General features: G+C 43.2%; 1 protein-coding gene across 1 annotated transcript in view; it reads right to left on the bottom strand.

The window, feature by feature from the left end:
- Positions 1 to 488: 488 nt before the first annotated feature.
- TMEM178B (transmembrane protein 178B) overlaps positions 489 to 26171 on the bottom strand; it is a 366471-nt gene continuing 340788 nt past the window's right edge. Inside the window, exons 3-4 of the mRNA XM_050918892.1 lie at positions 25368 to 25505; positions 489 to 1399 (exon numbers count right to left, since the gene is read on the bottom strand). Of these exons, the coding sequence (XP_050774849.1) occupies positions 1149 to 1399; positions 25368 to 25505 (389 nt within the window). The 3' untranslated portion in view covers positions 489 to 1148. The remainder of the gene's footprint in view (positions 1400 to 25367; positions 25506 to 26171) is intronic.

Below are 26171 nucleotides of genomic sequence, written 5' to 3'. Positions count from 1 at the left end.
CCCCTTTTCTCCTCCGCAATGGCTTTTGCCCAATGGTCTTTAATTTCCAAAATGGAAAATAAAACAAATCCTACTCAAATAAATATTCAGGAAAATCAACTGCAAGGGCTACCCCGCCTCCCTTCCCCCAGGTGGTTCTTTCCTGGTATCCACCATCCTGAATTTTCCATTGTTCCGTTAAAAAAAAACACCCTCCAGCGAAGGAGACCGGCTGTCTCAGAATTCGTGCCTTCTCACCCTTCTGCAGTCTTGATGCCTCTTTCTTGGGCTACAAACACAGCATGGATGGATTATAGACGATCACATTTCAATGTTTTTAAATTTTTCTTTTTTTTTTCTTTTTTTAAAAAAGGGAAAATAGAGTTATACACACATGTATCACAGCATTTTCAAAAGGCCCCCCACTGCGTCTCTGTTAGCAGTTCAGCCTCCATGTTAAGCCTGGATGTAAGGCAGCTGGAAGATTAAAACGGCATTGTTAGAACATCCGCTGAAATGTCCTCATGGTTTTTTTCTTCTTTGTTTGTTTGTTTGTTGTTCCATATTTATTTGTTTGTTTGTTTTAAAGTTTGGCAGGCAAAGAGAAAATGCTCCCACCCCCTTTTTAGGCAGGAAGAAAAATAACAATGGGACGGCTTGTTTTTTTAAAGGTGGTAGGGGTTTGAAAATGGCCTCGAGGAGGTTACATTCTAGAGGTGACTCAAATGGTTGATTTGTTTCTTTTCTTGTTGCTTGTATTCTCCTCTTGCCTTGCAGTTGATAGTTTTTGGTTCCCCACATCCTGTACAGACTCAGGTTTCACATCTTCCATATAACCTGCTTCCCCACCCTCCCCAGGTGGCAGTAGATAGATGCAATAGTATCTTCACTTGACCTTTACATTATGATACTGAAGTTAAGAGTAAGATGGAAGAGCCATGTTACAGAAAAGCTTTCCCATCTCTGTGAGAAAGAACGAAGCAACAGAAAGTCTTGTGGAGATGCAGGTGCCATGTTGAACTGAGCTCTACCTTGGCACTGGCATCAGTTTGAGATAAATATAGCTATACATACATATATATATATATATATATATATATATATATATATATATATATGTATGTATGTGTATACATATATATATACACACATTTGTTTGTTTATTTATTTTAGCACACTGTCCCATTCTCAGGTCTGGATTTGGGGCAGTTGGTCCTGGGGACAGGTTGGACAGAAGGGGCCAGGGTGCAGAAGAAGCCTGATATAAGAGTGAGGCCCAGGCCTCCCCAGGCACAGAACATGGACCAGCCGTAGCCATGACTGATGTCATCAGGAAGTCCGTACAGGTAGCGGGGGTAGCGGGAGAGCTCGAAGTTGATTCCAGCCACGCATGTGCACAGTGAAATGATGCAGAAGGTACCTGGAGAAGGAGAAGAGGGGGGAAAGGAGGGAGGGAAAGAATAAAGAAAGGTTAGAATGATAAAAGTAGCATTCCCCAGCTGTCTGCAAAAGAGGCAGTGTGATCAATAAGGGAATATCTGAAAGGCTAGGGGCTGGAATAATTGCTACAAAAAGCGGCATGGTCACACTGGCTGCCAGGAACTGCTGAGCTGTAGCACTGGCCCTGACTGAGCTGGTTGGAGAAACTTCCATTGGAATAGACTGTTCCATCAAAATCAAATCACTTTGTGAAATAAGGGCAATTTCACTGGTATTTTGTTTTGAAAATCTTTTTCAAATTTATAAGACATCATTTGAAAGTTGAAAATGTTCTCAAAACAAAACATTCTGAACCACCTGAAATGACACGTTTGGGGAATTTTTCTTCACAGAGAATTTTAAAATGTTTGGTTTTCACTCCAATTCTGAACATTTTGAAATCTCCAAATCCTTTGCAAAATGGAACATCTATCCTCCTTGCTATTCTAGCCTCCCTCTGTAATACTGGGGAAGTCACTGAGGCCTGGTTTACACTAAAATGTTAGGTCAACCTTGCTACATTACTCAGGGGTGTGAAAAATCCACACCCCTGAGTGACATGGTTAAGCCAACCTAACCCCCAGTGTAGACAGCACTAAGTCGATGGAAGAATCCTTCTGTTGACCTAGTTATCACCTCTATGGGAGTTCTCATCGGCATAGGTACTATCTACACTACAGCGCTACAGTGGTGCAGCTGCAATGTTGCATATATGCTGCTGTAACAATTCAAGTGTAGACAAACCCTGAAACTTGCTGCCTCAGTTTTCCATCTGCTAAAGAGGATGAGAGTACTTACCTGCTTCATGAGAAGCTTCTGTGTGTAATTCTGGCAGATAGGAAGTGTTATGGAAAGACATGAGTCTCATTTGAGTTGAGGTTTCGTTGAGCTACTCTCCCTTTATGAGCTTGATTTTCCTCTTTGATCCCACCCCCCAACTTCACCAAATTAAATCCAGACCTCTTCACATTTCACGGGAGTGAACGATCTGTTTATAGTATGTTCTTATAATGTATCACTAAGGCACAACACAAGATCAAACTAGCTAGAAACATAAAGGGTAACAAAAAAGCATTCTACAAATACATTAGAAGCAAGAGGAAGACCAAGGACAAGGTAGGCCCATTGCTCAATGGGGGGTGGGGGGAAACAACAACAGAAAATGTGGAAATGGCAGAGATGCTTAATGACTTCTTTGTTTCAGTTTTCAGCAAGAAGGTTGGTAGTGATTGGACATCTAACACAGTGAATGCCAGTGAAAATGAGGTAGGATCAGAGGCTGAAATAGGGAAAGAACAAGTTAAAAGTTACTTAGAGGAGTTAGGTGTCTTCAAGTCACCAGGGCCTGATGAAATGCATCCTAGAATACTCAAGGAGTTGACTGAGGAGATATCGGAGACATTAGCGATCATTTTTGAAAAGTCATGGAAGACGGGAGAGATTCCAGAAGACTGGAAAAACAAATATAGTGCCAATCTATCAAAAGGGAAATAAGGACAACCCAGGGAACTGCAGACCAGTCAGCTTAACTTCTGTACCCGGAAAGATAATGGAGCAAATAATTAAGGAATCAATTTGCAAACATCTAGAAGATAATAAGGTGACAAGTAACAGTCAGCATGGATTTGTCAAGAACAAATCTTGTCAAACTAACCCTATAGCTTTCTTTGACAGGGTAACAAGTCTTGTGGATAAGGGGGAAGCGGCAGATGTGGTATATCTTGACTTTAGTGAGGCTTTTGATACTGTCTTGCATGAACTTCTCATAAACAAACTACTGAAATGCAATCTAGATGGAGCTACTATAAGGTGGGTGCAAAACTGGTTTGAAAACCATTCCCAGAGATTAGTTATCAGTGGTACACAGTCATGCTGGAAGGGCATATTAAGTGGGGTCCTGCAGGGATCAGTTCTGGGGCCAATTCTGTTCAATATCTTCATCAATGATTTAGATAATGGCACAGAGAGTACACATAAAGTTTGCAGAAAATACCAAGCTGGGAGGGGTTGCAAGTGCTTTGGAGGATAGGATTATAATTCAAAATGATCTGGAGAAACGGGAGAAATGGTCTGAAGTAAATAGGATTAAATTCAATAAGGATAAATGCAAAGAACTCCACTTAGGAAGGAAAAATCAGGGAAATGACTGCCTCGGAAGGAGTACTGAGGAAAGGGATCTGAAAGTCATAGTGCACCACAAGCTAAATATGAGCCAACAGTGTAACACTGTTGCAAAAAATGAGAACATCATTCTGGGATGTATTAGCATGAGTGTAGTAAGCAAGACAGCAGCAGTAATTCTTCTGCTCTACTCCACACTGATTAGGCCTCAGCTGGAGTATTGCGTCCAGTCCTGGGCACCACATTTCAGGAAAGATATGGATAAATCGGAGAAAGTTCAGAGAACAATAACAAAATGATTAAAGGTCTAGAAAACATGACCTGTGAGGGAAGATTGAAAAAATTGGGTTTGTTTGTCTGGAAAAGAGAAGACCGACGGGGGACATGATAACTGTTTTCAAGTACATAAAAGGTTGTTACAGGGAGGAGGGAGAAAAATTGTTCTCCTTAACCTCTGAGGATACGACAAGAAGCAATGGGCTTACATTACAGCAAGGGAGGTTTAGGTTGGACATTAGGAAAAACTTCCTAACTGTCAGGGAAGTTAAGCACTAGAATAAATTGCCTAGGGAGGTTGTGGAATCTCCACCATTGCAGATTTTTAAGAGCAGGTTAGACAAACACCTGTCAGAGATGGCCTAGATAATACTTAGTCCTGCCATGAGTGCGGGGGACTGGACTAGATGACCTCTCGAGGTCCTTTCCATCCTACGATTCTACCATATAATCTGAGAACCTCTCCCTAGAGATGATAGCCAAAATCACAGTAGAGCCAGTGATCTAATTTTCCTCCTTACTTCCCCCCAACACAGTCAGAGCCATGTTATTTTTGTAATATTTCCTTCTCTCGCTCTTTTTCCACATTCTTTTCTTACTACTCCTCTTCTCTCTCCTTCTTGCTTTTGCCTCTTTTCTTCCTCTTCTTTACCATTGCTAGTTGTAGCCAAGCAGTGAACTGTACACACTCCAGTCTGCGGGCATGAGTGGAATTATGCTACAGTGGAATATTTCCGGAATGTCCAAAGCCAATCAGACAAGGTGTTGGGGAGAACACATACCAAAAGACATCCCTGGCACACAGGGACATGCCAGTATGGCAAAATCCTTTTTAGAGGCTCCAGCAAAACAAATCTAGGATTTCCATGTGAATCCCATCTCCACCATTGACCTGTGTGACCTTAGGCAAGTCACTTCCTCTCTCTCTACCTGTTTCCTCCTTCCTCCTCTTTGGGTATGTCTACACGGCACTCAGAGTTGATTGCAGGATAAAATACCCACGTGAGCTTTAATCTAGCTAGCATGGCACAGGCTTCAGCCCAGGCTGTACAAGCATGCTGGGGACCCTGGGACTGTACCCATGTTGCTAGCCTGTTCCCTGCATAGTCACTGCTATTTTTAGTCATGCTAGCTAGATTGAAGCTAATGCTGGTAAGCCTAACTGAGCTGCAATCACACCTCAGACTGCAGTGTATATATACCTTTTGACTGCCTTGTCTGTTTAGATTGTATTCTTTGGGACAGGAACTGTCTCTTATTATGTGTTTGTAAAGCACCTAGCACAGTAGCCCCCAAATTGTGGAGCACACCCCTTTAGAAGGCATGGAGGAACATCCGAGATGCACAGCAGGGCCCAGGCCAGCCCCCACAGGGGATGGGGAGGGAGCACCACCCAGCCCCACTCTGCCCCTAGCTCCACTCTGCTCCAGCCTCAGCCCCGCCCTCACCCCCCAGCCTACCTGCCTCAACTGTGGCCCTGGCTCCACTCCTGGCCCTCGGCTTCCACTCGCAGCCGCGCTTCTGCCCCAGACCCTGGCCCGTGGCTGCAGCTCTGCTCCCAGCGGGGGCAGACACATTCCATTACAGGAAAGGGGGGTTGTGAGAGGCAAAGTTTGGGCACCACTGACCTAGCACAATGAGCCCTCACTCTCAGCTGCGGCCTCTAAATGATACTGTAATAAAATAAATAAATAATAATAATAATTACCAATAATAATGAATACTAATCTGTTAGTGCCAAAATGCCAGAGAGCTCCCTCCATCTCTGAATTCATTAGAGACACTTCCTTTGCTTGTGTAACAGCAGCAAGGAAATCCCACATTCATTAGAAGTTGGAGACACACCTTACATGGGGTGGGGTTGTGGTAGGAGGGGACCCCTCTTGTAAGAAGCAAGTTGCTGGAAGAGTCACTCCCCTGTCCTTCGTGCTGCCCCCATATTAATACTTAGTTCTGACTCACATTTTCTTCATGCAAATGCCTGGGCATGCTAATCATTAACCCATCCCGTGCTGCACAGCACGGAACGCTCTGGCCAGCATCATACAGAGTGGAATGCTGTAACCACAACTCTGAACGTTTTCCTTTGGCACGAAGGTACACACAAAGTGTGATCAAAACTGGCCCCCTGGCACTTTTTTGGCCTGATTCTCACTTGCATTTTTCCTGCTGCCAGAACCTTACTGTAAGTGGGCATCAGGCTCTTTTGAGCTAAAGGTTTCACAGCCCTCTTGAAAGGAAGTGATGCTCTGAACCTGTCCCTGCTCTGAGGCTAAATGAAGACCAACAAACAGAAACCAAGAGCCTCAATATACTTCTGCTGCAGATGGTTTTATCTCCCTGCCTCCCACATACATGACCCTGGCCTCATTCATTTCCTCTCCCTCCCACTGATGTATCTGAAACTATATATCGGCATGACACACACTGGCTTGGCTTCTCTCTAGACAAACCCACGAAGCCAGCTGCCAGCAAACACCTTCAGAACTCTGGCCATTCAGTCTGCACTGCCGCCCATGACAGAAGGTCATTCAGCCTGTTCTGTGTCCCCTGTAGCGTGGTAAGCCAACCTTGCTGGCAGCCTGTCAGACTCACTCCTCTAATGCTATCCTTTGGCCCAGAAAGCTCCTGGCAGAGGCATAGGACGGAGACTGGGAGGAGTTTGATTTTTCAACTCAGTGTGAGGGGGAAAATACATTGAAGTTAGTCCTCACTTTCTCCTCTAATGAAGGGGCGGATGAGGGGAACTTTGCCTCTCTGGCCAAATTCTATACATGGTGACCAGACATTCTTGAATAATAAACATTTTATAGTCCCAATTAGGATCAGGTCCCCATTGTGCAGGGTGCTGTACAGACATAGATGAAGAGACAATCCCTGCCGCAGAGGGTAGACACACCCCAGATTAAATGCTCCAGATCTTTCCAAATATCTCGCAGAGACACCCCAGGCTCTGAGGTCATCTTCAGGGAAGTATCACACCATTTGCATATCAACAGCAGGAGATGCAGGCCACCGGAGGGCCTCCTTCACAGAAGTCACCCTCTCCTCTTTATTCTGAAATCAACCCACTTGTTTGATTAGAAATCCCAGTCCCTTCCCCCACATCCTCCCTTGTTAAATGGATTATCCTCGTAACATGAAGCTGTGTGAGTAGGAATGCAGTAGTCCCTGTGTGGCAGGCAGTCTTGGCTCTTATATCGTGAAGGGAGGAAGGTGCATGGCAGAGTGACCGAGCTATAAACCAAGCTCTGTGGCTTGTTTCCAAGGACTGTGGTTATAAAATGGCAAAAGAGTCCTTTCTTTGCTAAAAGGAATGTGATAATTTCAGCTCCATTAGAGACATAGGATTGTGAGAGGAGATAATCAGGGAAAATCTGTGTTGCCAGTTTGAAACCATGTGGTTGCTAAATACAAAAAAGAAGGAAGTATTCCCCTTCTCCTACACTTTGTCTCATCTATCTCAATGGCAAACTCTTCAGGGCAAGGACTGTGTTTGTGCAGTGCCCACAACAATGGGGCTCAGATCTTGGTTGGGGCCTCTAGACACCACCATATAAGAAATTAATAAATACTAAGGAGGAGAAAGTTACAAACAATGGAGAGTAAAACCAGCCATGAAAGTGAAACTCATTAAAAATGCTGTTTCTATCTCTGGATCAAACTCTGTATTTTTACTGAGCTAATAAATAATCAGTAGTTTGCATAACAATTTGCTGGTGCACGGCGCCATATCCCTCCACTGTCCTTGGTTATGTAAGACGTCATGTACAATATTTTTAACTCCAATTTACCAGCATCCATCAATGACATGCCATTATCTCACTTTTTATTGCAACTTAACAAGGCCCAAAAAATGCTAAATCATGCTGACTAGAGAAAATTGTATGTCCAGTGTGTGAATCCCACATGCTGTTCAGATTCAACTATCAGAACTAGGATGGCCCCACTTACTGTTAATCAGGCCTCATGATGTAAGAGGTACCAGGGGGCTACTGATAATAACTGAATGCTGATGTGTTTTAGGGTTGTCTGGGGACCTGTGCAAAATGAGCTGGGGCCTGCAGTCTAATACCTAGTGAATAGATGCCCGTATGACATAAAACCACCCTCCTGATTGGCACCACTGTTGGACTGAATGGGCACGGAGACTGAACTACCCCAAGAAGTGGTCTCTCCAAGTCAGGGTTAGACATACTGGTGGGCCAGTGTGAGGGGAAAGTAGACTACTGTTGCCCATGATACTGTACTGACGCTAGACACGGGACTTCAGAGCCTCCAGGACTGCCAAATTTCATGAACAATTCATTGTTATGGTCTCTTCCCCGCAAAAAATTAAATCCTAAAGAATTTCCCTGATAGGTTCTTGCAATCAGTCATGTACTTCCCTTCCACGTTTACTAATAAGCCAGCGTCCCAGGACAGCAGTGGCAATATAGAATTTTTATTTGTTTATCAAAAACACTTTCTGCAGCTTTGGGATAATCATCCAGTCAGAACTGAATGCAGATGGGCTGAGGTTTAAATCTCCCCTCCATGGAATTGGAAGATAGAATATGAATGACAGGCAGTAATAACAGTTCGCCAGGGATGCATTGGCATTCAAGCGGGACTGGAGGGAGAAAAACTGACTTCTCCAGCACAGCTGACAGGAGTGTAATAAACTAAATTCTGTTGGATGGGGGCAGAAAAATCCAGGCTGAGATTTGTGAGGGGAGATGGGAGTGTCCCAAATGAAACACTAGTGAATGAGACAAAGCCACAGCAATATTTCTGATAAAGGAAAATTCACATTTTATTGGGAAATGCTTCTGTCAGGCAAGACAGCAAGTCTCATCTAAGGCTGTGTCTACACCACAGAAGTTGCTTTGTTTGACAACCAGTAGCTACTTCTAATCAGACAGCTACCCTTCCTTTCAATCTGGTTTTGAAAATGGTTGCCCTGATAATCAGAAGAGGTTAAATGCCTTACTGCACATGAATTGTATTTGTCTAGCTATTAAATCAATAAAAGGTAATAACAAAAGCTCCATCTTAAAAAAAACGAGTGTAAGAACTCATCAGCAGTACTTTAAGGGGGAGGGATAACTCAGTGATTTGAACATTAGCCTGCTAAACCCAAAGTTGTACGTTCAATCCTTGAGGGGGCCACTTAGAGATCTGGAGCAAAATGTAGTACTTGGTCCTGATAGTGAAGGCAGGGGGCTGGACTCAGTTAGGGTGACCAGATATCCCAATTTTTTAGGGACAGTCCCAATTTTTGGGTCATCTTCTTATATAGGCTCCTATTACTCCCCCACCCCCATCCCAATTTTTCACACTTGCAGTCTGGTCACCCTAGACTTAATGACCTTTCAAGGTCCCTTCCAGTTCTATGAGAGAGGTATATTTCCATATATTATTATTATTTGTGAGGTACCCCTGCTCTGTTAATCTTGACAAAGCCAATCTGGGGAATCTATATACAATTTATTAATTCTGTTTGATATTATGAGCCCTCTGTACCTATCTATATCAAACTACAAACTCCATTATGACTGTAAGGCTGGTCTGTGCCTTCTCACCTCCATTCTGGTGTGAAATTCCAAAGGGTGGAGACACAGGGATAACAATGGTGGGTTGTTAAACCTCCATGGTCTTCCATTCAAATGGAGATACCTTACCTCAGGGAGCTATCAGGCACTCATAAGACCCAGTCCACTCAGGTGGGCTGGTAACCAGGCAGTTGATCACCTGAGGAGGGGGTTGAGGCTGACCTAACAAAAGAGTCTGGAAGTCTATAAAAGGACTAAGTCTGCTCAGAGTGGCTGTCTCTCACCAACCAGAACAGTAAAAGAAGCATGTGTTGAAGGAGAGAAGTCCCAGAATCCGGATCAAATCCCAGAGAACACTTGAGTGGTGAGTAAACTGAGGCAGGGAATCACACATGGGTTTTTCTTATTTTGCATAGATCTGTATATCTGCTGTGCATCTACAGTAAAGAGTGATTGCTTTTTAGAAACCCTTTGTAATGTCTGCGCCTATTTGCTTCAAGGATCATATGTTCTGTAAGGGGTAAATTATAAACTAGAGAACCCACAAAGCTGGCGTTCTGGGAAAGGGTGTGCTTAAGCTACCGCAGTGTCTTCGGGATGGGAGTGGAGTTCAGAACTGGTTCTGGGGGCCTACAGCAGTGGGGCCATGAGGTTCAACTTCCAGGTACCCAACAGAGAATCTGCACCAAAGAAGTATGTCAGAGAGGCCAGAGCCTTCCCAGACCAAAGGAAGCTTAAAAGCATGCAGGCCCAGAGTGTGGGCACAAACACAACAGCCAGCAAGGGCAAGTTGCTGGGCTATTACAGACATCATCTCATCAAATAAATCTGTTAATCTGTAAGGTGCCACAAGGACTCCTCATTGTTTTATCTTATATGTAGACTCTAAGCTTTTTAGGGCAGGGATCATCCTTTTGTTATACACAATGTGCAGCATAATGGGACCCTTCATCTCAGTTGGAGCCTCTAGGTGCTACCGCAATACAAATAATAAATAATAATTGCTATAGCACCTGGGGACCCTGCTTGGATAAGTTTCCATGGAGGCTATTCAGAGTTGCAGAGGAGGAAAACCATGCATGAGTTGTGACTGTGGTTTGAGAGTCCACTGTTGCCCTCTCCATATTGGAAGCAGTACTGTGTGGAGCTAGTTACAGCCATTTTTAAGCATGATTGCATCAAGCAGGGCTGTGGGGATGTTCAGGTAGGGAGGAACTGGTTTAAACACAACTGGCTCAGTTTGCCAGCACTAGCCATGCTGAATTGGTTTAAGGTTTTGTCCCACACCTGTACTTCTGCTTTCTCACATATATTCCTCCGTTCTGATTACCAAGTAACTAGTTTTATAGAGTCCCTTGTATTTGCTCTGAGAGCTTGCTTGGGCTCTGTCTCCCAGCCATGCCTCAATTCCATGCCCTCTACATCTTTGTAAGGCCTAAGCTGGAAAGCTAGAGGAACCTCTGAATGCTGCCAGAACTCTGCCAACAACAACTTTGTTTAAACATGCCTGTGGCTAGTATTTGTGACTGAGGCCTTAGATAAAGGATGAAAAGCCAACTATTAATGGAATTTGTTCCATCACCTTAAAGAGGCACCATGGATTTGAAAGCTAGTCAGTTCCTAAAAATAGTTATAAGTAGTTTCTGGTACTATGCCTGCTCTTGAGACCCCCTCAAAATTTATGTGGATCTACAATCACATTTTCCTCTTGTTTTTTCAAAAAATATCTCTTCTGTGCCTGACTGAAAGACAGACACCCCTTCCCCACACCTCCGAAAAAAACAATCACGGAAACTGACTCATGAACAGACTGTGCTTTCAAATGTGCAAGATAGATAAATTGTAGGGGGGGAGGGAACAGAGATTTTTTTCCCCTTGCTGATCTCTTACAGTTATAAGAACCTCAGGTGTTAATTTGCAACTCTAGTAGGTAAGAACAGCCCCACAGAAGTCTGATTTAGAAGATGATATTTATTTTACTTTATTTAACCCAGGCAATTCTCACTGAAATGTGAGTTTCATTTTTTAAAGTGTTTCTGTATCTGGATGTTGTTGCTATTGGTTGTTATTTGTGGTTATTAATTTCTTTGGAGGGTGTGCTCGTCTTGTGACCATCATCTGATCTTTTATTATAGAGCTGGATGAAAAAACTCACATCACAACAGAAGCTGCATCACTTTCAGCCTCTCTTTACCCTGCAAGTTTTTTTTTCCAGGTACATGAAACAAATAAATAACATAATGCAGCCTGATCCTGAGGTAGATGTCCCATTAACTAGTTAAATTATATCACAATCCTGAAATTATTAAAGAATAAAACAACACTGCTCCTAGCTCCGTGGTGACAAACTCCATTGTGAGGGAGCAGCTTTGCAGTAAACTCCTTCTGTGCATGGACTGAATGCCTCAGCGGTACACGGCTCTTGAGAACACTTTATTGCTCTGTACACACTTGCACAGAGTATAAATTATTGTTTAATTATACACAGTTGCATCATCAGCTAACAGACGGGTTGCAGAATGCATAGGATTTACTTTAAATTTGCCCTTATAAAAAGGCTTGGGTGGAAGGAGCTATCTGATTGGCTAACAGGGTTTCCATGCTGTGTCATTATGAGACTATAAACCCACATGGGATGGAATTTAATACACTTTTTAAAAACTAAAAACCACAATAAACAGCGGGGTGTATAGTAATGCTGTTATCGTATCATATATCTGCTGGTTGGGTGCTTCTTGCATTTGGCCTTTGACCTCATGTCTCACAGCACACTGGAGGAATGCATAGTAAACCACAGTAACCATGCATCCTGTTGTGTATTATTTTAGCAGCAGTGCATGTGTACTGAATTGTAACTACACAAGCTGTAGTGTATTATTACACCTGGAGAACATGTATCCTTCTTATACCATAACTGTACACCCTCTTGAGCCAGATCCTCAGCTTGTGCAAATCAGTGCATTTCATTGAGCTACACCTAATTACACTAGGGAAGGAGCTGGCCCTTTGTGCATTACTCTCTTATGGCACGTAGATATGACACAGTAACTCCAAATTATTGTGTATTATGACACCCGAGATTTGAGCACAAGACTCTACAATCGCAGTGCACCCTGTTGTGTATGATTGCACCAATGGTGTGTACACAGTGCACCCTATCATGTATCTCTGCATCCAAGACATGTACAACACAGTAAGTGCACACCCTCCCATGTGTTCTGCACACAAGTCAGGAGTGACACTGTCACTGCACATCCTGTCTTGCATTATTTCTTCAGAAGCTACAGTTGCATTACGTTTCGATGAGATGGACTCCAGAAAAGAATAGAACAGGGGATGCTCAAAGCATGGGAATTACTCAGTGACTAACGCTGAACACTGTGGGCACAGTGATGACCAGGACCATCTCACCTCAAGATAGCCCAGCAGTAATAACATGACTGACTACACCCATGAGAGCAACATGATGCTTTGCAGCCCTGCAAGCACGTACCCAGAGACAGCAAAAAACTGAGCCAGTATTAGCATAGCCCTTTAGTTGTGTGGGGGTAATACAGGCAGTGGTAATTAATGTCATAACTAAGTAATTTGTGTGTGGAAATAACTCCTTCCATCACTGCATGTCTGCTCTCCCAGACTGTTCATCCTGCTGCAAGTTTCTCCAGTATCTGATTCATATGCCTGCCACTCCATCACATCTCAGGTCTGCCATATAACCAGACTGCTAGATTGATGCCAAACTGCAGCACTGGCAGGAACCCTCGTTATGGGCTCTCAATTAATTTGAGCTGACCTCCATTATCACACGGAAGCACTTGACTTTTCACAGTGCTGCATTCACAGCAGGAAAGGTGTTGGACTGAGATTCACTTACTCAGCAGGTGGGCATAACAAATCTTTAGGAAGGCAAAGCACTTAGTAAGTAGTGATCAATTAATTACAAATGGGAAGCTCATCAGAATGATCTCATCATAGTTACCTCCAGCACTGGACAAAAAGATTTCAGCTTCCCGTTGTTATGCAGACTTATTTATAACTTTCTGTTATCTTCTCGTTTCCATGTGAACTCTCCTCTCCTGCCAGTACAGGATTTGTGTTAGTTCAAACCAGTTTCTTCTAGCTTTGGGGCTACTTTATCTTTTATTTTCCTCACAAACGTGATTACTCTGCAATTTCTTACACATGCGCAGTTATATTTAAGCTGAAACAAACATAATCAGAACAGACTATTAAAGTCACAGCTGGCTTCTTATCCAGTTTAAACATGCCTTTACCCCCAACAGAAGAGACTTTTATCACCCTTTCATTTGATCTTTCAGCACCCTGGTTAATTTTTCCCTTTTCCAGGATGTGGAAGATAAATCTACTTCTGCTCTGAAAATCAGATCCCTATATGGAAGTCTGACTTTGGCTTTTAAAGTGAATTTAGAGCTGATGAGAATTGTCAGATTCATGGCGGCTGAGGTCCTTTCTTTGTCTATAGAAGTACAGCATAAACAGAGGCAGTGCAAACTTCTCACACGCTGCCCTGCCAATGCCTCTAAAATACTCTGCAAGGAACAATTCAAGGGATGAGAGGGTAGTGTTATCTCCATGTCCACTTAATCCTTATTCCTCTGCTGTGGATGCCATCAAAGATGCCATCTGGTGCCAGTTGTGGTAGTGTTTGTTGTATGATTTGGACATCTGTCCATTAGTAACTGTACTGAGACCCACCACCTCACTTTACGCAGGCAACCACACACCTGTCAGGTTATAATGGCTTTTTCTTGGTCACTATCTGACTTGGATTGAATTTGAATGGGACGAGGGGGGAACCTTGCTGTAGGTGGCTTTGTATCCCACAAGAAGTCTCCCAAGCCATTCAGTTAGAACTGGAACCATTTATATTTGTCCTGAGGGATATAATTATCCAGAAATCAAACTGAGATTTTCATTGTCCTGTAAATGAAGCCTGCAAGAGACAAGACAAATCCATGAAAATGGTGTCACATGAATTGCAGAGTGGGCATCAGCACTCCTGATCCCTTATTTTCTGCCTTTTAAAGGATTACATGGCATTGAAAAGGGCTGTGATGGATTCTTTCTTCATGTTGCAGGGAGCTAAAACTTTCATCTCCTACGAAGCTGTCCAACTCCACACAAGTACCATATGTATGACTAACTTCTCTATCACCCCCTAATAGGGCCCTCAAGAATAGACAAGACAGGCCTACATTGCAAGGGTGCCTAAGAAGGTAGGTCTGAGTCTTGAGTGAATTTCTAAATTCCAAACTAGGCTCTGTTACACATACACAGGCAGTCCCCTTTCTCTCTCTACAGAGAGTATCAGAGGGGTAGCCGTGTTAGTCTGGATCTGTAAAAGCAGCAAAGAGTCCTGTGGCACCTTATAGACTAACAGACGTATTGGAGCATGAGCTTTCGTGGGTGAATACTCACTTTGTCGGATGCACGGCTCTACAGAGAGTTGTTCCTGCCTGTATGTAAGGTGTCATGCCAGCCCTACCTCTCTTTCTATTACCCATGCACTGCCTTCCTCTCTGTTTGGTACCAGTATGCTAAAGGCACTCAATAAGTAATTGTTAAAAAAAACCCCGTAAACTCAAATTTTGTTTGACCATTTTCCTCTGGCCTTGAAATGCAAATGCCAGCAGCAGATCAAAGCCTGGTGACATTATTAAGGAGCAGAGAATTGCAGAACTTTAAAAAAACGTGTAGCTTGTCTTCCCTCACTGTTGCTTGGAAAATCCTTTGAGTTCCTATCAGAGCCTACTGCACACGTTTTGTCCAGCTTTAATTCATCTCTTCACAGCAGAGCTACTATCCTCCCAAAAGAAAGGGGCTACACAGACTCTCCCCAGAGCCAAAGGCCAAATTATTTGCTGGCGAGCAGCAGAAGGCATTACCTGCTTTCTCATCTCCCCAGGGGGCCGAGTGTGCTGCCGCCACATCTCTCCTAGTGCACGCTGGCCTTGGGAGTGAGCATTTAGGGTTCTCTCTAGCTGTCTGGCCTACTTTAAAAAGAAACAAACCAAGAGCTGTGAAAAAATGCCTGTGCTGCAAAACAAGGATGAACTGACTCAGCAATCTAATGTAGGCCATGTTGAGGAAAGCAGCCGATCCCAATCAGAAGTAAAGGGCAATGGGTTGTTGTGATAGAGTGGGAATTTTCTGTAAATATGTTGTATGAACCCTGTGCCTCAGTTACCCTCATATCCTGCATTGTCACCTAGGGGGTAGAAAAGGGCTATTTACTCTTGAGCAGGCAACCAGGCAGGTGTGACTGACGCCTTGCTGTGTTGAGTTTGGGGCCCATGCCACTGGGGAGTCCATGTAGACATTGGAAAAGCCAAACACTGGGACATTTGCTTCCTAACAGCTAACGACCAGGGATGGCCCACCCCTCCACAGGAAGCCAGCTGTGTTTGACCAGCTGGGCAACAAAGGACTGAGGAAGGGACAGGTGGGACTGGCCCAGAAACTTCAACAAAGAGGGGACAGAGCGGGAACCAATGGGACACCACTTGGCTGAGGCTCTGAGCTACAAAGAATGAACCATGCTGTAACTTTTTTTAATCTATGCTCACCAAGGACTTTCTATATTGTGTTCCAGCTGACTAATAAACCCTTCTGTTTGTTCAACACTGTGCGAATAACCCTGCAGATGCTGTTGGAGGTCAAATCTGGGGTCATAGCACTGATCCTGTGGATCCGTGACAGCTGTATACACTCTCTCTTTCTCTCACTCTCTCACACACAGCTACTGTCAGATCTCTGCACCACAAAAAGCCAGAGTTTGTGTGTGATCTGATACAAAGGTGCCACAACTATTTATGTTGGTCTTTTTTCTTCGGAGTGTGAGTGCATGTCTAGGAGCAGCAGAAATGAACCACAAAAAGAAAGCGTTTGAAGTTTGTCTTTGAGGTCAGCTAATGTTTCTATGGCAATCAAATGCTACAGAGTTGACACTAAATTCTCCAGCTGCAGTTACTGATCCATCCCTTCTGTTAAAAGCATTAAATGAATACCACCTGTGTTACACCTCTGGGATTGGACTGGAATCCGCCACTGCTTCAACCCCTCACCCCCAATTTCCAAATGTAGTCATAAACTCTTAGGTTTTCACTTTAAAGTGCTGTGCCTGTTGGTATCGGCATAAAGATTAGGCTCCATTTCTGATGTTCTGTGCAAATCATTTAGTGAAAACTGTGTTTCTGCCAGAAGGAGGACACATAGTCCCACAAGTGAACTGATGCTACAGTAGGTGGCGAGATGTGTGTTGCGATCCCTCCTTGAGGAGTATTATTGTAGGAAGTTACAAAAGGGCACTACAATGGAGGATACAGAGTGATTTACAGAAGCAATCTCAGTGAAAGCAGTGTTTCACATTCATTATTCAAAGTGTCTACTTTTGAAACTGGGTGATATTATTTAAAAAAAATGTAAAACCTGTGTGAAACGCAACAATAAGGCTGCACAGTGAAGCACTTGGAAGTAAAGACATGTTAAGACTAATCTACCTTAACTGTGTCCTTCGGGCATGTGTATTATGACACTGTCTTATATCTTCTTGTTGTACAATTGACCTTAACTTTTGCATTTCCTAACATTAAAACTGGGGGGAGAGAAGGGTGTGGGGAAGAGGCGATATAACTATTTAATCTTCTAGATTTTTATTTTCTTGGTGAAGAAAGGAAACAAAGAAATGAAATGCCCCATTCCATAGCTGACAGGCACTAGTTGACCAAAGGATGACTGGTGACTGCTAGTCTCTCAGGACAAATATGCATTTCCATACCTGTACATATATATCCCAGTCAGTGCACAGATTAAAAAATGTTTAAGGTAACATAAGAGCCCCTGGCCAGCTCACCAGTTCCGTTTTTGTTTGCAGCTTAATGCAATCTATGGCCTTAATCTTAAAGAGCTTAAACAAGTCCAAGACTTCAGATCAATTTAAGCTGCTTACGCCACTTCAAGGCCTTAAATCATTTTAAAATGCAAAAGAAGAGTAAAAAAAAATCAAAATTAACAGGGTAACAAAAGGGCAAGGCACACTCCTGCCTGTTAACCAGTTTTGAAAGGCCTGTGTCCAAGATGCGCAAATACAGAGTAGCTCTTTGTCCCCCTCTAGTGTCTAAACCACATATAGGTGTTAATTATGTGACCGTCCTGTGGTGGTATTACACATGAGCTTCCTGAGAACCACAGGCATGCACCCGGTGCCGATTTTTAAGTGAACGTCTCCCAGTGTCATGGACAAATTCAAATGAGCATGCTCAGCATTTGCAAATGCTCTGAACTTTGTCAAACCACAGCTACTATTTGTCAAACCAAGGAAAGGCACTATTCCTCAGTGAAGACTACATTTATGCCCTTCTTCAATATTTATGTTTTAGCCATTGATTATATAGTTCTATTTCAAAGGGGATGTGTGTAAGTGTATGTATCTGCCATCACTCACAAATGGATGAAAAGATTTTGTATAAGCTTCCCAAAATTATTCATCTTTGAGATGAGAACAAGCATGAGAAACTGGATTCCCAAACGAGAATGTTATGAAAAGTTATAGGCATGTAAAACAGAATCTCATAATGGAAAGTGTTTTCAGCCTTCACCATAGCAACTGCTTCTGCTGTGACCACTATAAGAGACGCAACAAAAAGAATAAATAGAGATCACAACCATTTTGCCACATAAAAAGTTACTAAAAAAAGAAATTGCATTAGCCTCTGCCATTTTTAGCTGAACTCCATGGAGTTTCATCCTGTCTCAGTTTTTTCCCTTCTTGCCTCCCCTCAGTAGCTGCCATCAAGGCACTTCATATCTGCCTTGCAGAGATCAATCACAGGGTTTTGCCACATGCTTGTTTTTACTAAATCCCTACATTTTGTTTGACAAATCAATCAGCAGTAGAATTATTATTTGTGTGAGATGGAGCCCACAGACAAGTGGAATAAAGGCCCTATTGTTCACCATCATATGCAAGTTTCAATGTAGGTTAAATTTGGGATCCAAAGGACCCATTCGTGGCTGCATACACAGACACTGCAGTTGTCATTTAATTGCAGATACGCACAGCACAGGCATAGGCGATACAATGCACAATCTTGGACTTCCTGAAGACAAGCCTGCACTTGGTGAGCTAGAGGAGGATATGCATGTGTGTTGCAAAGAGACAGACCGATACACACAACAGCTCTGATATATAAACCTACCTAAACTATTAGCAATTGTTCACACTCTCTCTCTCTACCCCACATACCAGGAGTCAGTTTATCCTGAGCAGGGCCGGCTCCAGGCACCAGCTCAGCAAGCAGGTGCTTGGGGCGGCCAAGGGGAAGGGGCAGCACATCCAGCTCTTCGGTGGCTGGTCCCTCAGTCCCTCTTGGAGAGAAGGACCTGCCACTGAATTGCCGCCGAAGAAGAAAGCAGCGCGGTGGAGCTGCTGCTGATCACGGCTCCCTCCACCCCCCACTGCTTGGGGCAGCAAAAACCCTGGAGCTGGCCCTGATCCTGAGATCTCTATTTGCCACGTGATTTATTTCCCTCAGCGTCATCCTGCTCACTGAGAGCTTGGATAGTACCAGTGATTTTTTGGAAGTCACTTGGCACTGATGCACACTGGCATGCTACACGTGGCTGTACTGTATTCCCGCCAGTCCCTTGCAACAGGGGGACATGCACTACTCAGATGTTGCTTTGGGCACTAGAAAGGTGGTTTCCACCATTCCCACCCTCTTCCTAGACCAGAATGCAGAAACAGATGTGAGTAGAATCTCATACACTTATACCTGGTTGGATGTTTTCTTTAACAAACATCCCTGCTTGGCATATCTGGAAGAAAACACCAAATTGTGCTGGCAACCTGCTTACTAATCCTTGACTTTCTTTTTTGTCACACATCTTCCTTGTCTGCTTATCACTCCTGTAACAGCAGCCACAGGGGAAAGTGGGTATTGATTACTGATATGGGGAAGGGGTATGTAAAGCATTTGTAACCCTGACCTATATCACGTGACTAGGGCCAGACAGTAAGGATAAGTCACTTAGCAGCACTCCTATGTGGTGTCAGAAGAAAACTAAATCTGTGGTGAAGATGGAGCCAGTTGGAGCTCCCAAAGTCCTCAGATTGGCATATCACTGGGGGAAGGGATTGAAGCACTTCCACATGTTCCTAGAAGCAAGTGCTAATACAGAGAAATTAGACAGGAAGAAATCCACCACACTTGCTACATGGCGAAGGCCAACAAGCCCTGGAGACCAATCGTACCTTCCAATGGGATCAAGAAGGTACTCCAAATTGCTAGACAAGGCCACTTAAAAATGTCCTGAAGTCTGTTTCATCGAGGAATGTCACATGCAAAAGACAAGGAATAAGCTGCGAGGTGAGACCTCTGATCATTTTGTGAGAACACTGCATACTAAAGCTAAATTGTGCAAACAGGGACATTTAGAAGATGGAATACTTTGTCTATTTGCTAACGATAGACTGAGTTATTGAAGGTAAAACTGATATCTGGCTGAAAGCCACGTTATTGCAAGACCTAGACGTGACTTTGCAATGAATAGTGAATATTTGCAAAACAAGTGAAAACTGTGCTTCTCCAATGACAGTGTTAACAAACAGTGAAAAAACAAAAGTGCATCTCTAATTAGAGTGTATATTAAGGCATAAATAGATACTACAAGGGTAAACAAATGGCAGAGATCATATTCGTTTGCAATAAAAGTGACTGTAATAACATGATGAAAAAGCGGTCATCATAAAGGGTGCTGTGTTATGCAATATATAGTGCTCTACCAAATTCATGGCCATGAAAAATGCATCCCAGATGTGAAATCTGGGCTCCCCTCGTGAAATCTGTAGACCAACATTTCTCAAACTGGGGATCCTGACCCAAAGGAGAGTTGGGGAGGGTCACAAGATTATTTTAGGGGGGTTGCAGTATTGCCACCCATACTTCTGTCCTGCCTTCAGAGCTGGGCGGCCAGAGAGTGGTGGCTGTTGGCCAGGCACCCAGCTTTGAAGGCAGCGCCCCGCCAGCAGCAGCACAGAAGTAAGGGTGGCAATACCACACCATGCCATTCTTTACTTGTGCGCTGCTGCATTCAGAGCTGGGCGGTTGGAAAGTGGCAGCTGCTGGCTGAGGGCCCAGCTCTGTAGGCAGCAGCACAGAAGAGTGGCAATACCATACCAGGCCATCCTTACTTCTGTGCTGCTGCTGGCACTGGTTCTGCCTTCAGAGCTGAGCTCCCAACCAGCAGCCATTGCTCTCCAGCTGACCCGCTCTGAAGGCAGCGTCGCCAGCAGCAGTAAGGATAGCAGTACTGCAACTCCCCCTACAATAACCTTGCAACCCCCCCACAACTCCTTTTTGGGTCAGGACCCTTACAATTACAACACCATGAAATTCCAGATTTAAATAGCTGAAATCATGAAATTTATGATTTTTAAAATCCTGTGACCATGAAATTCACCAAAATGGACCCTGAATTTGGTAGGGCCCTAGCAATAAAACACTATTTTGCAACAGTGTGTTGTTCTCAGTATGAATTGCAAACAAATACAAAAGCAAAATATATTCATGAATGTACAGCTGAAGAACAGAGCTCTGATGAAGATCATGAAATTGACAATAATAGAGTTCTTTGTTGGGTCTCTTAATATATTTGCAAAGGAAAGTTCTGCAACAGATTATTTTTGACACTGGAAATAACAAAAAAGTGAAGCTCAAAATAGAGCTGAGTGCAATGTAATCAAACTTAGCACACACACATACTAGAGAGAGAGAGAGAGAGAGAGTGAGAGAGAGTACTGACATTAAAATAAAAAAAAACCTTTAAAAATTAAAAAAATGTTTTATATAGTGGGCACAAATTAACCTATGTGACAAAGCTACATTTGCACATCTGTGTAAGTACTATCACTCAGCAGAGTATGAAACAGTGAAAGAGAAAACCCCATGTATGCCTAGGGTAGAGAGTAGGCTGCAAATGCAGATGATCAAATGGGTGATTAACTTGTCTACTGTCCATAGGTTGACCAGAGAGCAAGTGTGAAAAATTGGGATGGGAGTTGAGGGAATAGGTGCCTATACAAGACAAACTCCAAATATCAAGACTGTACCTATAAAATTGGGACATCTGGTCATCCTAACTGTCCAGAATGCAAAATATATTCTTAAATAACTTGATGAGGTGTTGAGGGAAGTGGGATGCATTGACAATGTAAGAGTTCACATTGATAGAGACCTCAGTGTGCCACCAAACCACATAACACCTCATTAGCACTGAAAAAGAAAATGAAAGCTGAATCTGACCTGATGGTAAAACTAGATGTTGTTGAGTGAACAGACACTAACTAACTGGAATGATCAGGATGGCCACTGTAATAAAGCCAAACAAGTTAAGAATTTGGACAAAGTCAAAAGTTTTGAGTTAGGCCACCAAACATGAGTGCTACCCCCTGAGAACTGATAAAGAGTTCATGTCTAGAGGACCCCTAAATATTTAGGTTTTGATGCAAGTCAAGGCAGGTCTGAGTCAATATATAAAGTATAAAACTCTTTGTCTTTCATATTTCTTTTGGTCGATATATGTTTAAGAAAATTCCCATTGGGATTGTCTCAGCACTCTGATGTGCATGAAGGCATCAGGTGAAATTCCGGTCCCACTGAAGTCCACTGGAATTTTTCTATTAATTTCAGCGGGGCCAGGATTTTCCCCATCATGCACCAGATCTTTAAGGCTCTGTATGGGATGGAAGTAACTGTTGATGAACTGCTGGCTTAGGGTAAAAATGATCTGCTGTCTTAGGGTAAAAATGATCAACAAGAGATGGCATAATATTCTGCCGCATATCAAAGAGAAGATTCTCAGATTGAACAGCATGAGGTCAGAAATGCAATACATATTCCGCAGCGCCCATCTGGGTATTTAGAAGTGTAAGAAGAGAGGCAAAAAAATCCTATTATGACCAAGCAAATGCTGCCATCAAAGATAAGGTATCCAAGTGTGAAATCTGCAATAAATAGACTGCAAAATAACCCCGGAGGCCATGAGAGATTCCTGATCTCTGTTGGTATAGATACATTTGAACTAAACAGGAAAGATGACTTCTTATTAGTGAATTCTTTTAACTTGTTGCAAAACACATTGAATAACAATGTAATAACACATTGCAAATCACCATTTACTTGTCATGGGATTCCAGATGAGCTAATAACAGATAATGGCCCACAATTCACAAGTGACTCATTTGGCCATTCTTTTGATTTATTAGATCAAGCACACTACGTCAGGTCCTTACTAGGCACAGTCACATGGGCTAGCTGCTGAGATCGGAAGACAAGTAGCAGGGTCAGGAGCAAGCCAGGTCAGAATGCCAGGATGTCAAGGTCTGGCATCAAGTTGCGATAGCAAGGTCGGAGTCAAGCCAGGTCCAGATACCAGGAAGTCATACCAGGAAGGTCAGGCACTAGGTTTCCAACAGCAATTGAACAGTGACGTCAAGGACAAACCAGGGTCAGAGCCAGAGTCTAGCATCTGTCAGAAGCAGGGTCTGGAGCGGAAGCAGGCTGTCAGTCTGTGTCATTGCTCAGATAGCTCCTCATGTTGGCTTCCTGGTTTAATTACTGGCATCAGCCAATCAGTGGGCTGTGAGGGGCTGCCACTCAGCTGCTGCTGGGCGTTAGTGCCTGTCAAGCCTAGCTTCACAGGGTCCTCTCATGGCTTAACCCTCCCGTGGTGCTGCAGCAGCATCAGTGGCCCAGGAGCCTCCTAGTCCCAGATTTTAGCCCTGCAGGTTCTTAGAAGAGCCAAATAAAACTATGGAGAACACTGACTCTCTGCTTTTTTAGGACAACCACTAGAATACTACTTGACAATGCTCATGTGCTGACAGAAGTAACACCTGCCCATCAAGTCACTGTCAGTGGAAAAACACCAAGAGCAATAAATAGGCTCCAAGTTGCTGATCCATCTCAGTGGCTAACCTGACCTCTGCAGTAGGCACTAGTATGAGAACAAGAAGAGACTATGTGATCAGAAAGCCAGAGGTTCAGAGATGGTAGTTACTGATAGATATTGAATATCCTGACCTGCAACCTAGATGTCTCTATTTGTCTGTTTTATTCATTGACTGTTTCAGATTGTGGTTGTTATTTTGGGGTGATATTTCATTTGTATTTGACTTTAAAAAAGTCAGGGAGGATGTAACAGTAGCCACTAGAGTCTGTGGCTACTTACCCATGCCATATGTCAGGGGAATAACCTTCTGTAACACTGACTCATGTCATGTAACTATGACTGACCAGAAAAAAAGTTCAGTCTCTTACCAACACCTTTTTATTACAACCACCTCACTACTTGTCAGATTTAATAAAACAGTCAATGCATCTTATTTCAGTTTGAATTTGCCTAGTTTCAATTTCCATTCACTAGATCTTGTTCTTCCTTTGTCTACCAGGCTAAAGAACCTTCTAGTATGAGATCTCTCCTCCTTGTGTAGTTAATTCTAGAATCTAGACCATGACCAAGTTGCTTCTTAACCTTCTGTTCCACAGGCTAAAGAGATTGAGCTTAAGTCTTTCATTACAAGGCACATTTTCTAGACCTAAAATCATTCTTGTGGCTCTTCTCTTAACATGCTCCAATCTTTCAAAATCCATTTAAAAGCATGGACGCCAGAACTGGATGCAGTATTCCAGCAATGGCCTCTCTAATACTGCATGTAGAAATAACACTCCCTCCCTACTCTGACTTAATATTCTCATTTATATATCAAAGGACTGTGTTCGCCCTTTTAGCTGCAGCATTGCATTGGAAACTCTCATTCAGCTGGTTATACACTATGATCTTTTCAGAATCATTGCTTTCCAAGTTACAGTCCTCTCTTCTGTAACTGTGACCTATATTCTTTATTCCAAGATGTATGACCTTTCATTTAGCTGTATCAAAATGCTTGTTGTTTGACTGTCCTAAGTCTACCAAGAGATCCAGGTTGCTCTGGAAAAGTGATCTGTCCCCATTGTTACTGATCACTGTAGCAAACTTCATGTCATCTGCAAACTTTATCGGTAATGATCTATTTTCTTCCAGATCACTAATAAAATTGTTAAACACGACTGAGCCAAAAAATGATTCTTATGCCACCCACACAGAAACACTCCCAGTCAGCAATAATTTCCCATTAGGAACTCTGTTTTGAAAGCTATCAGTTAGCCAGTTTTTAATCCATTTAATATTGTGCTACATTGATTCTGTATAGTGTTAATTTTTAATCAGACCATCCCAGAGTACTAAGTCAAACTTCTTATAGATATCTGAGCATGTTATATCAATAGTTACCTTTATCAACCAAACTTGCAATCTCATAAACAATCATATCCACTTAATTCAACAGACCTATTTTCCATAACATTGCAAGTACTGAGTCCTCACAGTGAACAATTTGCAAGCGTCCACAGGCTGAAATGTGTTTGCACAGAACATTTGCTGAATACAAGTTTGTGTCGATAGGTATGGAGAGTGTTAATGTTGTTGGTCCCACTATACCCAGAAAGGGAATGATTATTTGTGTCATTTCCAGTTTATCATCACTAAAGCACTTACCTCTGCTGACACCAGACATGTCTGTCTGTGCTCCTTACTCCTATCTGCACCACAACATGACACAAGTGAGCAATAAGAAGCAAATCCGTTGAAATCGTGATCTCATCATCAAAGAACCACGTACAGAAAAAAGGACTAAATCGATAAATAAACTATTTATTCTGAGTCACTCACCCAGCTCTGCCTGCGGGGCTTGACTCTGATCTCATTTACACAAACACCACTGGTTTCAGTTATGTCACTCCTGATTTACATGTGTGGAAGATCAGAATCAAATCAGACACCATGGCATTTCAGACAACCTTGAAACCATATATAAGATGCAGAAAGGCAGAAGACATTTCTTTGCATTTCTTTCCTTACCTCCCATGAGGAAGAGAAGCCCTGCTACATACTGCATAAGGCCTCGATCCCAGCAGCACCCCAGCACCCCGATAATCCATCCAAAGAGGATGATGGCTACAGCCATGCCCATAAAGCCAGCCGTCATCCTACGCAGGTCTGCAAAATGAAAGAGAGAACAATAGGATGCTTGTGAAATTTGATAAGTTATTCTGATCAGATCTTCATAAGAACTCTAACCCAAACATCTACCTTCTTTTGCACAGCGTTGTCAGTGGTTGGCACAGTAGGATTTGTGTCATGATGATGCAGCGGAAGGACAGTCCAGTGGTGAGGGAGCTAGCTTGGGACTTGGGAGACCAGGGTTCCTTTTCCTGCTTTGCTAACGATTTTCTGTGTGACTTTGATCAAATCACTTAAGGTATGTCTACACTACACATCACTGGTGGTGATGTGTAGGTTATGCATAGCTATGTGCCGCAATGAAAAGCAGGCTAAGTCCACACTGTGATTTGTAGCTACACACATCAGGGGGAGGGCAGTGGGGAAAGGCTCCAGCAGTGGGGAACAGCTGGAGCCTTTCCCCATTGCCTCCTCGATACCTGGAGTCTTTCCTTGGCATAAAGAAAGGCTTCAGCAGCAGAGAGATGCTGGAACGCTGCCCTCCCACTGCCAGAGCCTTTCCCCCCTGCCAACTACCTTCCCTGTGATGGGGAAAGGCTCCGGGAATAGGACACTATGCTGCTAAGCATGTGGAAGGCACTGCTCAGGCATGTAGACAGCCAGGTAGGGTAGATATCCACTGGGTTCAGGTGCGTCTTACCT

This window comes from Gopherus flavomarginatus, chromosome 1, assembly GCF_025201925.1.
Source record: "Gopherus flavomarginatus isolate rGopFla2 chromosome 1, rGopFla2.mat.asm, whole genome shotgun sequence".
NCBI lineage: Eukaryota > Metazoa > Chordata > Testudines > Testudinidae > Gopherus > Gopherus flavomarginatus.
This window is presented reverse-complemented; position numbering and strand designations above follow the sequence as displayed.